The following is a 17276-nucleotide window of genomic DNA, read 5'->3' as shown; positions in this document are numbered from 1 at the left end:
GACAGGTTCCCACGTGCCACGCCGGCATAGGTTCAAGTCCCCAGTTTGCTGAAATCTACAATCACATATTTTTGGAGGGCTTATCGTGGCCAGGACACTGTGTGTTCTTGGTGAACATTATATAGCAGCTCTGATTGCTTGCCAGGTGGGTATGTTGCCTGGTTATTTTGAGGGTTAGGTATGAATGCAGTGCCCGCCACGGAGTGGGCATTCAATAAACCGTAGCTGCTGCTTGGGGAAGTCCACCTGCGGTAACCGTGTCTTCTGGCATTGGTCTAGATTTGGCTCAGTTGCCCGGACTGTTGCTTAAGGAGCCCTAAAGCCCACGGAGCCCTCCGGCCACTCAGAGCAGATGAGTGAATACACGACCTCTGAAACTGTCATCACCATCAGACAGTAACAGAAAGCCACCTGTGCTTTCTCAGGAAATTATGTGCAGTACAGGAAAAAATAAAACCAGAATCATGTATTTAATTGCTGGGGTTATTTAATTAGGCAGGTGATATCAGGGTTAATGAATCATTAACACATAAAAAAGCAATTAGCTCATTGTTTCCATAATTTTATGCGATCAAGCAGAAAGCTGTTTCTTAGGGTAGTTGTACCTTAATAGAATTTTGCAGAGAGTAATTTCTGTTGTTTTGTTTTTAAACCAGGTCAGTAAATCCATGGTGGTTGTTGGTATTCGTGGCTTTGATTTCTTGCCATCAGTATGCAGACGTATATAATCTTATATATACTGTGACGTGGCTGTCGGCGTGCATTACCACCGTCTTTGATGACCTCCCTTTTCTGGGATTCTTAATGGAGTATCCGAGCGGTTTATCACCGGCCTGACAGCATTTCTTCATTCACATGCATGACATTCTTCTCAAACTCCTCCTATGGGCCACTCATTGCTCAGGCTCTGGGGGTCCTTTGTGGAGCATGACAGTCAGAATCTCTGCTTCTCGGGAGGCTCACGTTCTAAGAAGGAGGAGTCAATAATAAGTAAATAAATAAGCACAAACACATTAGACAGTATGACATGCTATGACGGAAGGAAATCAAGGGCGTGATTGGTCAGGGAGCACCTCCTGGCGGAGCTGGTTCTAGATGGACTTCTTAATGCAGGAAAGAGCAAGGTGTGCAAAGACTTGGGAGAACATTCCGGCTCAAGGTCTTGTGCAGGAACAAGCTTGATGTTCGAGAGCTGCAGGGTGCATGCAGGGCTGTGGTGTGGGGAGGAAGGGAGGAGTGGGGATTTTAGCGGATGTGTGGCCATCTCCACCGTGGGGGCTCAGAGCCAGAAGCTGACCATTCCGACCAATGTTCACAAGGGCGGCTCTGCTCCCTGTGGGGAAGGGACTGTGGGGGTGGGAGGACCAGCCTCGGAGAGGTAGGGCCGCCCGACCAGCATGGTATTGGTGGATGGGTCCAGGGTACGCTCTGAGGCCGAACTGATTGATGTGCTAACGGTGTAGGTGACGGGTGTAAGGGAGGAAAGGACTCACCGGTGTCTCCCAGATTCTGTGGTTGAGCAAATGGGTCTGCGGTGGTGCTGCTCTCAGAGATGGGATGCGTGGGGACAACCAGCTGGCTGTGGGTAAAATCAGCAATTCTGTTTGGGCCTTAATGAAATTGAGATGCCGCATGGTCTGTCCGTGTCTCTGCAGCCCCTCCCCGCCTCCTGTCTCTCCGCGTCTCTGTCTCCGCATGTTTGTTCTCGGATTGAGTACTTATCCCTAGGAGGCAGGTGTGGCCTTGTGCCTTCTATAAAATGTTATCTCACAAAAACCCTGCAAGGTGTATCGCCCCCACTGCACACACGAATAGCTTGCAGCTCAGGGGTGAAACCAGCCCCGCAAAGGCTCACGGACGGTGGGAGGCAGGTGTGGGATGGGAGCCCTGGTCTGAGATCATAGTCCTGCTTCCCACCCCGCTGCCTCAGACTCGCTGTGCGCTCTCGTGCCTCACAGGCCACTCTCCCTTCTGACTGAGGGCATTTCAGGCCTGCAGCAAGGTGCTCACCTGACTCGTCCTTCTAACCCTTCTCCACCCCTGCCCCACATGCCTGCTGTCTCCTCGTCACCAGGGCAGATTTTCCTTCTCCTCTTTTAAAAAACCGTGCTGGGGAGAGCATGAGATGCCAAAATGTTGTCGCCGCTGTTCCTGGTATGTGTGGCTTACTCATTCCTCTCACGGTGAACCCAGAGGACGCGGGTCGGTGTTATTCTTGACAAAGGAACTTTGTAGTTGACCGTCACTCGCTTGGGGTAATTTGGTAGGGCCAGCATTGCAGGCTTGGGTGGTGTGTGTGTGGGAGCTGGGCAGCCCGCAGTGCCAGGGAGTGGAGGGAGACAGGCCGGCCGGGGTGGTCCAGCTGTGGGCCCCGGGCGGACACCCCCTGCTGCTGGGCCCTCCCTGCTGGGCCAGGTATGACAGGAGTCTGGACAAGCCCCGACCACAGGGTCTAACGCAGGGACAGAGCCTCTGCAAGCTGGTGGGGCCTGGCCACGGAGTTGGAGCGAAGGCGGGCAGCGCGCTCCAGGCAGAGATGAGGTTCAGGAGCTGGGCGATGAGGGAGGGATGCGTGTGTCACACCTGAGCCCAAGCCCACAGCAAACGCTTCCCGGCCCAAGTGACTCCAGTCCCTTCTGTGAGCTGCAGGTCAGGCCTGGGTCACAGGGCAGAAGGGGTCACACACAGCCCGAGGTGGGGGAGGGAGGGTCAGCAGCACGGGGGTGTGGGTGCAGCAGCGCCAGGTGGGTGCGGCCCCTGGGGACGGGGCTCCAGCCAGGCCTTCTGTGGACTCGGTGTGAGGTTGGGAGCTCACAGTGCAGCGGGTGGGGGAGGGGGGGCAGGCTGCAGGAACAGCGGCGTGTGGTGCGGGGGGCACTGGAGGGCTCTAATTAGGGCTGCCAAAAAGCGTGCTGGATGGTGTGGATCGAGCGGTAGCCCTGAGGGGCCGTGGGGTGAGCGGAGCGTGGGGGAGGGGCTGGTGGGTGGGCTCAGAGCTGGCGGGAGCCCGAGCAAAGATGCTGTGCTGTGGGTCCCGTGTGGAGGCTGGCGGAGTCCAGAGTGGCAGACCGAGGCAGGCGGGCTAGACTGGGCTCGGGAAGAGGGAATGTGGAGGCCTCGTGTGTCAGGTGGGGTGCTTGGGCCTTGGAGGTCTGGAGGGTGAGCTGGGCCCACGCTCTCCAGCCTGGTGGGCTGGGGGACAGGGAAGGGCCACAGCTGGGGAGTGACTTTCAGGGGGTCATGATGGAGAAGGCTTGAGGCAGCTCTGGGACTGCGTGGGGCCATGGCCTTGATCCCCCCAGTGTGTCAACAGTACCATCCCCTCCTCTTGCTTTTCTGCACTCTCTTGAATGATAAGATCCTGGGGAAGAGAGACTTTGCTTGCCCTAGGCAGGGCTCAGAGATCCTTCTCCGGGCGTCTAGGCCACAGGGGGTGTGACTTGGAAGCCAAAGGAGGCTCCAGGGGTGGCCCAGCCCCTCAGATTGGAGTCACAGGAAAGAGGAGAGAAGGGTCAGGGAACACGGGGAGGCATTCTCACCTGCTCGCAGGACTTTGTAGCTCGAAGCCCGTGGCCTGACTTGGAAGCCGCCCGTCGTCCCCACCTTCATTCAGGTTTCCGGGCAGCGCTTCTCAGTCCATGATACTTAGCAGGTGTTTGTCAGTTGGAACTGACTTCTGACGCTTGTTTGTTCTTTTTTTCAGATCAGACCGGTGGTACATTGTGATATGAATGTGCCTTCCAGGTGGCAAACATTTCACCGTACATCCCGGCACGTGAAGTGAGTAAGGTCTTGTGGGTGAGAAATCACAACTGCGGTGGCTCCTTAAAGATAGTGTTCCAGCCGGACAGACTCCCCTTCTCCCCTTCCTCTCCCCTCCCCCTTCTTCCCCTCTCCTTCTTCCCCCTCCCCTCCCCTTTCTCCCCCTCCCCCTCCCCTTCTTCCCCCTCCCCTCCGCTAGCTCGCGCTTCTCTTTCTCTGACAGGGACACCTGTATGATTCAGCCTTTCAGATGCTACATACCCTTTCTTCTCTTGAACCCTGATTTTGGAAAAACAATCCAGTCGCCATGCTGTCCAACAGTTTATATGGGGGCGGAAAGGCAAGGGCTTCACACACACAATTTACCCTTAGGCTCTTATTTATTTATTTTTCAAGCTAGCAGTTGCAGCTGGTGGGTGTTGGAAGGAAACTCAGGGGTTATTTCCCCACCCTGAGCTGGTACTGGCAGAGACCCGTGGGGTTGCAGCATGTCCTTCCCTCGCGCTGCTGCAGGACGGGGATGTCAGGGCGCTCCACTCCGCCACGCTTTTCATCTTACTGTCTTTGACAGCACACACCCCGTGTCTCTGAACCGGCCCCCTTGCTTGTAAAACAGGACTGACCACGCACGTGTGCTGAGGGCTCCCTGGTGACACGTCCAGCAGGCCTGCCCAGTGCCAGTCACAGAGCAGGAGCTCTCCAAATCCTTCTCATACTGTGATGTTGTCATATTTTACGATGAAAGCCTCTGATGTGGAGATGGAGAAGCACCCTCCCCTTTACCGCGTTCTGCTTCCAGGGGACAGAACTGCAGTGAGTTTCTGCAGAAGTGTGGGCGCTCTGTGTCCGAATGGCGCTAGCAGGGGTGTCTGGTCCTGGCCATTGTCAGCATCTGCCGCATCCCTGACCTGGTGCCCTTCATGGGCGTGCTGGCCAGCGAAGGGCTGTGGGCCGTCAGGTGGAAAGCCCCTGCTAGATTCCTCAGAGCCCAGACTGGGAGGCAGAAGGATGCAGGAAACATGACCCGTTGATTAGCCAAACTTGGCCCCTTTCACGTCTCTTCAGAACCTCGACGGTCATTCCCGTAAAATACCTCTCCTTACGTGTATGCAAGGCAACACTTCAGCACCTCGGTCTTTCCATCGTGCCTTCTATAAATCTGAGAGCTGTTTTGAAGCGATGAGAGGCACAGTATTTCCAAATTTTGTGAAGGACGTCTCTTTCTCAAGAATGTATAGAAATCTCAGGGAACAGTATTGGCTTATGGGTTCTTCCTGGCAAAGAAGCATATTTTTTTTTTTTTTTTGGCATGAGCCAAAACATCAGTGATTCTCACTTCTTTTGACGGACATTCCTTTTTTCTATTACAGACCATTTACACTTGCAGCATGTGCTCCATGCATTAGATCGGTGCGCTAGAAATTCCACTAGATGGACCCAAATATCCATTCAAACGCAGAGTCTTTTCTACAAAGACCTGATCATGTTTGCTTGCAGACCTTGTAACTATAAAAACAAGCAAACAAAATAGTCGTGGTGCATTCCAGAGTCTTCGATGCTCAAGGGAGAAAGGGCTTCTCCTGGGGGAGCCGGGGTGGCGGGGAGCCGGGTGGGGGGTGGCTTGTTTGAGGCTGCGCTGGATTCGGAGACAGAGCCGGTGCTCCCTTGACTGTCTGGGTCTCCTCCGAATCGAGCTGGTCCAGACCATGTGCATGTGTAAGGTGGAGACTGAGGCTCAGATTTACGTCCTGCTTCTGCCACTAAGCAAAGCTGCGTCCCATGCTACTTGTTGGGTCATTGTCATCACCGTCATCAGCCCCTGACTAAGGTCCATTCCTATCCACGTGTGATTTCCTATTTTAAAAAAATTTACAGTATTTCCTATTTTAATCGCTTAAAATACGTCCTACTTAAAATATTTAAAATATTTCCTATTAAACAGGAATGAGCACCATAGAAGGCACATTGAGTAGTAGTTTAACGCCTTTAACTTCTCTTATTTCAAAGTTATTCTTAAAAATTGACTACTTTTTGTGTCCAGAGTAACCTATGCCCATGGTAAATAAATATGGCGCTTTAAAAGTTATACATTAAAAGTAAGTGTTCCTCCCACTTTCTATCCCCAGATCTGTAGTGACTTCCCCAGACGCAATGGCTGCTAACCACGTCCGGTGGTCCTTATAGGACAGGCTCACAGATCCAAGCTTCGGCAAGCATATGGACCCTGCAAATACTGTTGTGTATCCTCCTTTTTTCCACCACACAGTGTACCCTGGAGATGGTGCCTTATGAGCACATATGGATAAGCCGTGCTTTAAAAACTGGCTACTAGTTTTCCAAAATTCGGATGTGCCCTCATCTAAGCATGCTGGCCTTTGGCCGTGAGTCCAGGGGCCCCTGCCTGCCCATAACCTCTCCATTGCGTACTTTCCCGGGAAGCTGTTCTTGGGTACTCAGGTGGGTCGATTGGCCAATCCAACTACCTGGAACATGGGGGGCAGATGGACTGATGCTTGAATTCTGGCAGAGCAAGAAGGTCTAGTTCATTCTTCAGCTCAACCAGCAACTTTGGGAGTTGTGTTAAGTCAGCACGGCCTCTCAACTTGTAATTTCCTAATTTGTAAATTGGAGATATTTCTTTCCTTTCTTTGTCTTTAAAAATTAAAATATTCATATGGGTATTTTTTCCCATTTTTACATTCTTATTATAAATAAATGTGGGAACCTAGAACACTGTAAAGGATAAAGTCAAAATCCCTCATCCTACTTCTCAGGCAACCACTATTCGCCTGAGAGACACTTACTTTTCGTGTTCTCTTCAGACCTTCTGTTGTGTGTTTGTGTGTGTGTGTGTGTGTGTGTGTTTTATAGCACTAATTCTATTTGACCATTTCCCCCCTGTAAATACAAATTCGGCATAAACAATTTCAGCTGCTGCATAATATATTATCGTATGGCTGTACCACAGCTCATTCAACCATTTCTCAGCACCTGGACAGAGAGGTGGTTTTTATATTTTTGTTTCTATAAATAAGCCCGTGGGAAACACGTCTTTGCATAGGAATCTGTTTCATTTCCATGGGTTGGATTTCACGAAATGAAAAGAATGGGTCAGTGGTTATTGATCCCATTCGTCTCTTCAGTCTATGTGACCAACTTGCCCCTGAGGGAGATCGCGACACTTTTAGCGACACCCCCAGTGGACGTGCGTGTGTCTTAGTCTGTTGGCGCGGCCACAATTTGGGGCTGGGGAGACATAATTCAGTTCATAACAGTGCCTATTTCCCCGCACTCAGGATAAGAATGCATGTTAAGTGTCTTTAAAAATTTATTTATTTATTGATAATATTTTTAATTATATTATGTTAGTTACCATACAGTACGTCCCTAGTTTTTGATGTGAAGTTCCATGATTCATTAGTTGTGTACAAAAACATAGCTTGACCTTGTTTAAACACGTATCTCTTTTATTACTAGTAGTAATCTATGTTTGGAAAGACTTTTGGGATAAAACATTGAGGAAAACCAAGAGATGGAAACATTGTAGCAAATCTTTATGGTAGGAGGGCTATCTCATAAATGCTTTGTAATATAACTTGCGCAGAACAGTTTCTAGGGTTTATTTTGAGGCAATATTTTACACATGGAAGAAGGGGTCTCTGCATGGATTAGAAGCCTCTTGCCACAGAGCATTAGGAAAGAAGACCGATTCTTTGTATTTTGCACAAACGTATCAAAGTTTATATTTGCTCTGAAAGAAAAAGAGATGTATTCACCCAATTTTAAATTATTTGTATTACTGGGGCGCCTGGGTGGCTCAGTTGTTAAGCATCGGCCTTCGGCTCAGGGCGTGATCCCGGAGTTCTGGGATCGAGCCCCACATCAGGCTCCTCCGCTGGAAGCCTGCTTCTTCCTCTCCCACTCCCCCTGCTGTGTTCCCTCTCTCGCTGGCTGTCTCTCTCTCTGTCAAATAAATAAATAAAATCTTTAAAAAAATTATTTGTATTACAGGAAAAACAACAACAATAAAACAACAGTAACCATAAATAATAATGTTAAAAATTGAAAACTAGAATTATAAAATTGAGCTCCTTAATGTTAAATACTATTTATTACTCTTAGACTTACAGAAACAAGGCTCATAGTTTACATTATTCTGATAGGAGTTACAAGAGTGTGAAACTGTTGCCAAGTGACTTGGACCAGGTGTCAGGGCCTCATTAACAGGAGAACTTTGCACTGAGTTCTCTCCCCACTGCTGACTCCCTGCTCCGACACAGAAAAAAAAAAAAAAAAAAACAAACCCTCTGGGATCACGGTGAAGCTGCCGTAAAACCGCACGAGTGAATCAGTTGTTTCTGTTGTCTTTTCGGAGGATTGCACATGATTTCCTTTGGGACGCTATCTTGGCTCCGTGGGAAGGGAAAGTAACTGCATTTTTAAAGGCGAAATTCTCCCTTTGTTTGCCAAATGGGCACAATTTTCTTCCATTTTACTCACCACAGTGGACGCATATTATTTAAAAAGTGGAGCTGTGTCCCGTTCATCTGGGCATTTCATAGTCGATGAAAAGATGTTTCCCGGCAGTCTTGCTCTGTCACCAGGCTCTCGGCATCGAGCTGCTTGGTGACGGTCCTTGGCGGGTCACGCTGTGTGTGTCTGAGGGCTGCCTGGCGCATCACATGTGGCTTCTAGTTCTGTAATTATAGGTCTTTCTTTGAATTTCCAGTGTTTCCCCCTCAAGTGTAAGGCACTAATGAATGCTTTTTTTTTTTTTATTCTTGCAGTGTTTTCACAAATGGAAGACTATTTATCCCACCTGTAAAAATTATCATACCCAAATTCAGTCTGACGGAATGGAATAGTGTGCTGGCCATGATTGGGGAAAAAGTCTTCCCTCTAGGAGGCGTGCGAAAGTAAGGCTCTGTCACCTGGGGCAGACCTGGTCCCAGCTGGGAATACCCCCCTGGACCGGGACGGGCTTTGGGGCTACATCATTGACTGATTTTAATTCTTTGGTTCAGACGATATTTCCTGTCTTTTTACCATGCTTATTTTTTAACCAATTTATTTCATTTTTCATTCAACAGTTTACTGAACATCTGCCATGTGCTAGGTGTGGTGAATGGGGTGAATGAGAACATGGGGATGGGGAAAGGTGGGGTTGGCAGAGGGGGGACAGAGGTGAGGTGGCCATGGGATGGGGAGGGGCCGGGTGGCCATGACTGATTGTGGGAGTGAATCCAGGGACAGGTTTGTGGACTTAGACCAAGGGCCCGGTGTGGATCAGTGGACCCCAAAGAGGGAGCAGTGGGAGTGGCCAGGCTAGCAGGCTGCAGGGGGAAAGGTTAAGGCCTCGGTTTTAGGAACACCGCCGGGGACGAGGAGGCCCAAAGTCTTGTGTGGGAGTGGGCTGAGAAAGCGTGGGGAAGACACAAACCTTCAAGGTTGAAAAGTAAGAGATGTGGAATGACGCTGAGTGTTGGAAGTATCACGTTTATGGGCAGTGATGGTCCCCAGATGGTAGGCATTGGGATGGAAGAGCAAAAACATTTACTCCTATCTCACTTGTTGTCAGTTACCTCTCTTGGGGGTAAATTAAAATGGAAATGATTGATTTACAATCAACAGTTGTGACACCAGTGATGAAGACTGAGCCTCTCCTGTGAGCAGGACATAAACGGTTGGGCGTTCAGAGCCACGGGGTAGTCGTTGACCTAGTGAGGGGGGTGAATCACAAGGTGACCCTACACGTGCCGGGGAAATTAGATGTTACCTAAAAACCAGTTCTGTGGGTGCCCAGATGATTCCAGAATGCAGTTATAAATATCAGTGGTTACTCTCAAAGAAAGAGCCAGTCGTGTGGAGCAGACAGGCTTGTGGTGCTTTTGGAAGGAGCCGGAAGCAGTGTAGAATTAGTCACATGTGTCACACATGAAATGGCAGAGGCGAAGCAAGCAAGGAAACAGAATATTCGGAGGGAAAATAGGACATCAGATTAATAAGCTTTTGATTTTTTCTCTCCCCAATTCTTTTTTTTATAAAGATTTATTTATTTATTTATTTATTTATTAGAGAGAGACAGCCAGTGAGAGAGGGAACACAAGCAGGGGGAGTGGGAGAGGAAGAAGCAGGCTCCTAGTGGAGGAGCCTGATGTGGGGCTCGATCCCGGAACGCCAGGATCACGCCCTGAGCCGAAGGCAGATGCTTAATGACTGCACCACCCAGGCGCCCCTCTCCCCAATTCTTTATGGTTGAATTTAGAAAAGTACAGAGCTTGGGAATGAAAGAAATGCTTGGAAGTACAAATAGTAAGTTTATTTGGTCTCATCACTGCATAAAAAGAACACTTAACTTTCTGCGAACGGACATTCTAACAGGCATACAAGCAACGAATCTCGCCCTTGCAAGGCTCCTGCTGCTGGAGGGAAGACCTGAAGCTCTTCTGGTGTGTCTGGGACATTTGACTTGAGCTTTTTCAGGGTCCATTTTTCCTCCAGCTCCGCCCCTGTCAAGAGCTCCTTTCCTTCGTCCACCTCCCTCCACCTGAGCTGTCAGCTCCTGTGTCCCTTCCTTGGCGCCAAGATTCTCCTGGGCCCCAGAATCAAACCTGGACCCATCTCCTCCAGCATCTGTCACCTGCCAGGTCTCGCTGATGCTGGGCTGACTTCTTTCCCCTCCCTGACAAGAACACAAGCCCACGTGCCTGCTCCTTGGCCTCCCCTCCCAACAACCCCTGTCACATTGCTGTGGTCCACAATCTGAATTTTGGTTTATCCTGAGAAGGATTTCTTTGATGTAACTCTTTAAAACGACAACCCAGATTGGGCCAAGGTGCGTGGTCCTCCTGCTGCACGTGAGCCCTCGTGGTGTCTCCTGGAGGTGCTTTTCCCGTTATTTAGGTCCTTCCTGTAGAAATGCTCTTGGTGTGAGTCCGTGCAGGAAGCTTCCAAGGCCTGTGAAGGCGACGGTATTTTCGCAGGCCTTCGCATTTCCACAAGGGTGTGGCTGGCTTCAAAGATCTTTCCTTTCAGATTTTGAAAACATCACCTCCTTGTCTCGGGCCTTCAGCGCTGCTGTTGAAAACTCTGATGTCCATGCGGCTCTGGCTGCTTTGCTCCTTGCTCCTCCGGGGCGAGCCCTTCCAGACGCTCGTGTGCGTTCCTGGATGTCACCTGCACGTGCCCACGTGTGAGTTTCTCTGTGGTCTCTTTTTTTTTTTTGATGCCTGCTGACTCAATGCGAGGTCCTCCCTCTTTCTTTAATCCTGTGAAATTCATCTTCATTATTCCTACCCATTTTTCTCCCTTTCCGCGTCTAAGTTATTTTTTGAGATTCTTACTTTTGGGCTGTTGGCACTCCTACTCATCCTCATTTCTCGGCTTTTCTCGTGTACATGTTGTTTCTCACGCCGCTTGCCCCTGGGAGACCCCCTCCATTTTGTCTTCCCAGCAGTGGCTTGAGCTGTGTCTGCACCCCTTCCGATGGGCGCCTCAGCCCCATGCAGTCTCTGCGACTCAGTGTTCACATCTGTATTTCTGTTTGTTTCTTCTTTATGTATTCTTGTTTTGTATTGGTAACATCTCCTCTTATTTCGTTTACAATCTTTTCCACGTTTATATTAAATTCTTGGTCCATCTGCTCCCACACTTCTGCTTCTGCTGGGATGCACTAAACCCTCCATGGCAGAGCCTTGCTGGCCAGCCCCAGACCAGGAGACGCTGTCCTCCAGCCTGCACCGCCCTGCTGCCCCGCGGTCCCATCTGCCTCCCTCCACCCCTTGCCTGCTGCCAGCGTCTGTGCCTCCCTGATGTACTCCTGGGGACACTGGCACCAGCTGTCTGGGTCCTCCAGCGCAGACAGGCACCGACTGTCCCCGGGAGGGAGGTCAATGGCAGGAGAGGAACAGAGTTCCAAGCATCGTGCTCCTTGTCACGGCCGCCTGCTGTCCACACGGCTCTCCGTTGGCTTCTCACGATTGTCTCCCGTCTCGAAGGTCTTCTCTTCCTCCAGGGCTGATCTAAGGCAGCTGTTCTCACGGGGCAGCCGGGTGAGCTGGGCACTTGTTGGAGATGAGTGTTCCGGCCTCAGCCAATCGGAGGCCCTGAGGGTGGGGCCCAGCTGTCTGCATGTTAGCGAGCTTTCCGGGTGGTTCTAAGGTTTGGGAAGGATTGATGGAGGGGACGACGGTTCTGTGGCTTCGACATGTTCAGTGTGCCCTCCTCCTCCTCCCACTCTGGAGGTCGCTGCTCTGACCCCCGATCGCCTCGCACACCCTTGCTGTAGCAGCCCGAGGCTCCCATTGCAGGTCAGGCTCTTTCCTCTATCAGCCGCGTCGGCCGGATGCGTCCACTGTGGTCAGTGGACTGTTGCTAGCACCTAGCTCTTGTCTGCCCTTCCATGGCAACCTCCAGCCACTGTGGCAAGCTCAATGATCGGTTCCTCTCCCTAGAATATTCCAGACCCCAGGATTCACTGTGCACATTCTGTGTGTGCCTTCCACCTTCAGTGGCAGTCAACCCCTGCCTTCTGGCCTTTGGCCCAGGCCGCTCCTGCTTCCTGGATGGCTTTACCCATCTTCCCCTGAGGAAACCCCCCACCCTCCCCACCCCGCTGCCTGCCTCCACCTCTCTGAGGCCTGCAGTGGAGTCTGGTTTTCCTCTTCGTGGACGTCCGAATCTTTGCCCTTCACCGGCCGCATTTGTGTTTATGGTTTGTGTACAAACACCGACTTTGGAGAAGCAGGGATTCCTTACTCATATTTATATCCAGCGCGGCCCACCTCCTTGTCCAGATGCTCAGCATCGAGTGAATCGAATCGCTTCTTACATGAATGAATGAGTGAGTGAATACTTGCCGAAAGAGTACAGCATAAAAGGCAGACAAATATTAGTCTTTCGGTGCTTATAAAACGGCATATTATTTGCTAATAAATACTGGTTTGTTTTCCAGGTATTGTTATAACAATATAAGCCAATTTGTATTAATTTTTGCTGTTACTAAAATTAATTGAGCACCAACCAAGAGCTTAAAATGTTCTCAAGGGCCTCTGAGTACTTGTACATAATTAAAAATATACTTTAATTAAAAAATCTAGAAACGGAAAGCAAGCCTAACCCTGGAAGAGCAGCTCCCACGGGGTTTAATTAGCCCGTTTGGATCACACTTGCCTACACGGTCAGTGCTTGCCAGTGGCCCACGTCCCGGTCGTCGTCTGCGGAAATGCCCGCAGCCTGAGGTCACTGCTGTGAAGCCTCCATTTCTTCTTGCTCTGTTCACAGATTGTTCACCATGAACGGGCATCTCTTAGACAACTCGAAGGATCTGCAAGACAACCACTTCTATGTTGCGGCGGGACTGGAGACCTTCAAGTGTTTCCCTTACTGGAAGTCCGCCAAGGTGCCCAGTGAGGTCCAACAGTGAGCACGTTTCCTACCTTCCCCTCCGAGCTGGTAGAGTTTGCCTTTTCCCCAGTATCGCCCCCAAGTACAGCCTGCTCAGCTCTTGGCTCTTCTTCTATAGTGAAACTCGATATTCTCGTTTGATACATGACACAGCGTTGGATTTTCACAGCGAGGCAGGAGAACCCTGTTGTGTGATGTGTCACAAGGACAGTGAGCCCCCGTGTTGCACGTACTGCCTTTTCTCGGGGGCACTGGGAGGCTTAGAAAGACTCTCAGGGTGTAACACAGTCGCAGAACTGGCCCCGGGACATGGTCGTGTTAGCCCAGCGTCCATCCAGCCCCTCGTCCTGCTTCCTTACTTCAGCTGGCTTCTTCTGACCAGGAGTCCGGAGTTGGTGTGGGGCGGCCGGCCGTCCTGGGGAGAACAGCGGTGATTGCTACAGTGGACCCCGGCCTGGGCTACAGGGTACAGCACGGTGTGCGTGTTTGTGGACTTGTGGGAACGTCTGCAAGGAAGACAAAGGCATTGCTGGGGTCTCCCGTCCCGTCACCGCAGAGAACTAGAGGGTTGGCTGTCCCTTCGCGGGGCTGTTTGCTTGCTCCCCTGCTTGTCATCTGAATTTGGCCTGAATTGTAATTAGTGCATAATGTTCTTCCGTTGGCTCCTGCCTGAGGGACGCCCAGTGGCTTTACTCTGAAGAACAGCCCAGGTTTGGGCCCTGACCTGCGTGCCCAGGGTCCTGTGCAGGTGCTCCCGTGGATGAGCGTGGACTCTGGGTGCGTTGCAGTTCTCACAATTCAAGGACCTTGAAGCCCCCTGAGAAGGTGGCCTGACTTACGTTCCCAGGGCCCAATTACGTCTGACGTTTCCTTAGACTTTGCTGCTTACTAGTCCGGGGCCTCAGTGGCTACAGCTCCTCGCGAGCTCCTGTGTGTCCATACGGGGTGTCCAGGCTCAGGGGTGGGTCAGGAAGGAGGGACCTGCAAGACGAGCTCAGCGGTAAATACTGACCCAAGTCCTCAGTTTGTCTCAGATTAAAGCCCCAGCATTAGGGCCGGGTCTGAGTTCGTTGTCTCTGGGTCCTCTGAGAAGACAGGGTGGGGTGAGAGATGAGCGGTAGACCCCCTCAGATAGGCCTGCAGCTACGCCTGCCAGCTGACCGTGGGCCCCGGGGGACTGTGCCCTGCCGGCCACGCCTTGCGTCACCCACGCGGGAAGGCGGGCTCTGCTCCTCCGGAATCTGGTCCCTGGGTGTCAGATGCCTCCCTGCAATGTACCTGTAGCCCCCCTTCCCGGAAGCTGCTGGTCGCAGCGCAGAACTCCAGCGCCCAGCGCCCGTTCCTGCCCCGAGGGAGCTCCTGACTCGCTGGGAGGAGCGGTTTCCAGCTGATGTGGGGTTTGGTGGCCTTGACCGCTCAGCCCCATGGCTGTGTTTGAATGGCATACAGTGGCAGCAACTCTCCGAGGGCCTGCAGGGACCTTTCCTCTGGCTGCTTCTCCGTCACGTTTCTACTGGTTATTATCTTGAGCAAAGAGAAAGAGGTGACCATGCTCGTCTGGTGGTGGACCAGGCACCCTGTAAGTGCCCTCGCCCAGAGCCCGGGACGCCGACACGGCTCCAGGGACGTGTCTGAGGTGGGCCACGTGCTGTTTGCACTTACGTGCTGTTAGGGTTTCTACTCTGAGGCAGAGAATGGCTTCTTCTGTCCTGTCCATAGACGATGACCCCACAGCGGATGGTTAGGCTAGCGTCCTGCCTATGTGTCAGGCAGGCTGGGCCATTTCCTGGTTTTATCCACTTGCTAAGTCACTGCTGATTGTCCTAACTGCAGGGTGGGTAGAAGTACCTTAGGGGCTGTTGAACTGAGGCACTCTGGCCTCTCTGTTGCTCTGTCCCCTGCTCCCCACACAAGCCCCCGCCTCTCCGTGGGTTTTGTTTTTCCCTGTCACCTGTTCATGTGTTGAACCCTGACCTGGGTCTATTGGTTGCTTAAATATCTTTCTCCCTCACCAAAGAGAAAGAGAGTCCACAGAGTTGCTAAGAGACTGGAGTCTGTTCCTCACGCATGACGTGGACCCAGGAGGGCCCTTCTGCGGGAGATTGAGGTGCCAGAGCATTCCCTCCTGTGCGTAGCAGCGGCGGGGCCAGCCCCCTGCAGAGGATTTAGGAGCAGGGTGCATACCCGGGGCTGCATCAGAGGGAAAGGTGGCAGTCAGACAAGGGGTCTGTCCTGAGGTGGAAGGAGGCCGGGCTGGGTGTTGGACGGGCTTGGAGTCTCTGTCCTTCCACTGGTCAGTGCTGTGGCATTGACTATACCCTCCTGTCTCCGAGCCATGCTTCCTCTCCACCCAGGGAGAACATGACGCGTGTGCCACAGGTCCCTGTGAGAGCGGCAGAAAAAACCCGTGTTTGTGGCAGTGACCGTCAACTGTCAAAAACCTCAAACCTGTTAGGATTTCCCCCACGATTGTATACAAGGTTTAGGGCAGAAGGTGCCTGTACACGTGTTGCCCTCGGGCCAGAATGCCACCCGTCCTGATGGAAATGGAAATCCATCTGATTTTCCAGGATCTCAAGGAAGGAAACTGAGCCAACCTCAGTGGGGGCCCCTTCCGCTCGGAGGCTGGGAAGCAGCTGTTGATGTGAGCCCGTGACGCTGGGGGGACTGGAGGAGACTTCTGTGGGGACTTGCCCTCCTGAAAGCTGCAGCTGTAGCCTACAGTTTTAGAAAGATATTTTTTGGCTGATTTTACAAATTTGTAAGCGACGGTCTTTTATCTTTCAGAAAGTATGCAGACATTGAGAAATTCTCACGAAGAAAGAAAAAAGTAAGTCCTTTTTGGGCTGTCTGGGTGGTTCCGTTGGTTGGGCATCTGACTGTTGATTTCGGCTCAGGTCGTGATCTCAGGGTCGTGAGATCAAGCCCCATTTGGGCTCTGTGCTGAGTGTGGAGCCCGCTTGGGATTCTCTCTCCTTCTCCCTCTGCCCCTGGTGTGGCCGCCCTGGGCTTGGGGGCAGCGGGGCGGGGGCACGTCAGGCGCAGAGTTGAGAAGCGCTCACTGTGTGTGTGCTTATGTACACGCAGTGTGACACACACAGCACGAGAAGAGCGGCCAGCGAGTGTCAGGACGCGAGCCTGGCAAGGCAGGGAGAAGCCAGATCTTGGCGGCCATATGGGTCCTTACCACCCGTGTCTGAGATGACCACATATCCCCAACCATCTCATGAAAACGCTCTTTCAGTGGCTCCACTGACATTGCTATGTCCTCAGTAGAGCTGGTGAGCGCCTACTATGCGCCCGTCCCAGCTCTCAGCCCCTTTGCTCGGGCACCTCCCTCCTGAGACTCAGCAGCCTCGAGGCCCCGTGAATCGATCTATTCTTGCCTGTGACGCAGCTTTTCTCCTGGCACAGTTCAGATTTCGTAACCACCATCTTAACTGCTGTCTTGGGGATACTCTGGCTTCCTTACCTCTGAGCCACCACGGTATTTGTCCGGCAAGAGTCCAGCCTTGGATGAGCCCAGCCCCTTGCCTGTCCGTACTTGCACTGGAGGAGCTCAGTGTCGCTGGACGTAACGACACAGCTGACCTGACTCTTCACCCAGAGTTCACGACTGCAGTCCTCATTCTACCGCCTTCCCTGAAAAAATGCCTTTCTGAATATGTTCTGCTCAATTTTGTGAGGGATTTTTGCAAGTCAGTTCATAAATGGGATTCGCCTCCAGTATTCTTCGCGTGGTCCTTGTCTGGCTCTGACGTCAAGGTTTTTCCGAATGGACTGTCGTTGTTTTGGTAGCTTCCTGAGCTGAATGACCATCTTACTTATTTTTAGTTCTCTTTCTCTGTGGATTGCCTTTAGTATTAAAAGTTGGGTGAATGAGTGAACGAGAATCATCAAGAACATGGAACGGATAGACGTGATTCTGCCGTAGGGATGTGGTTCGTTGCGTGCAGATGGACGACACAGACCTGTTTCATGACAAAACCTTTGTGTGAGTGAGTCCCGTGCGTAGGGTGACGGTGTACAGGAGAAGGGGTAATCGACACGTGGCGATCGGCAAACGGAGCGCAGGTCCTAACGTGGTTCAGAGAAGGGGGCCGATGTTC

General features: G+C 51.7%; 1 protein-coding gene across 1 annotated transcript in view; it reads left to right on the top strand.

The window, feature by feature from the left end:
* Positions 1-17276, top strand: part of DCDC2C (doublecortin domain containing 2C) — an 89745-nt gene that overhangs the window by 16445 nt on the left and 56024 nt on the right. The window contains exons 3-6 of the mRNA XM_044390097.3: positions 3704-3780; positions 8550-8678; positions 13045-13182; positions 15955-15997. Coding sequence (XP_044246032.2) covers positions 3704-3780; positions 8550-8678; positions 13045-13182; positions 15955-15997 — 387 coding nt within the window. The remainder of the gene's footprint in view (positions 1-3703; positions 3781-8549; positions 8679-13044; positions 13183-15954; positions 15998-17276) is intronic.

This window comes from Ursus arctos, unplaced genomic scaffold (genome assembly GCF_023065955.2).
Source record: "Ursus arctos isolate Adak ecotype North America unplaced genomic scaffold, UrsArc2.0 scaffold_8, whole genome shotgun sequence".
Taxonomy (NCBI): domain Eukaryota; kingdom Metazoa; phylum Chordata; class Mammalia; order Carnivora; family Ursidae; genus Ursus; species Ursus arctos.
This window is presented reverse-complemented; position numbering and strand designations above follow the sequence as displayed.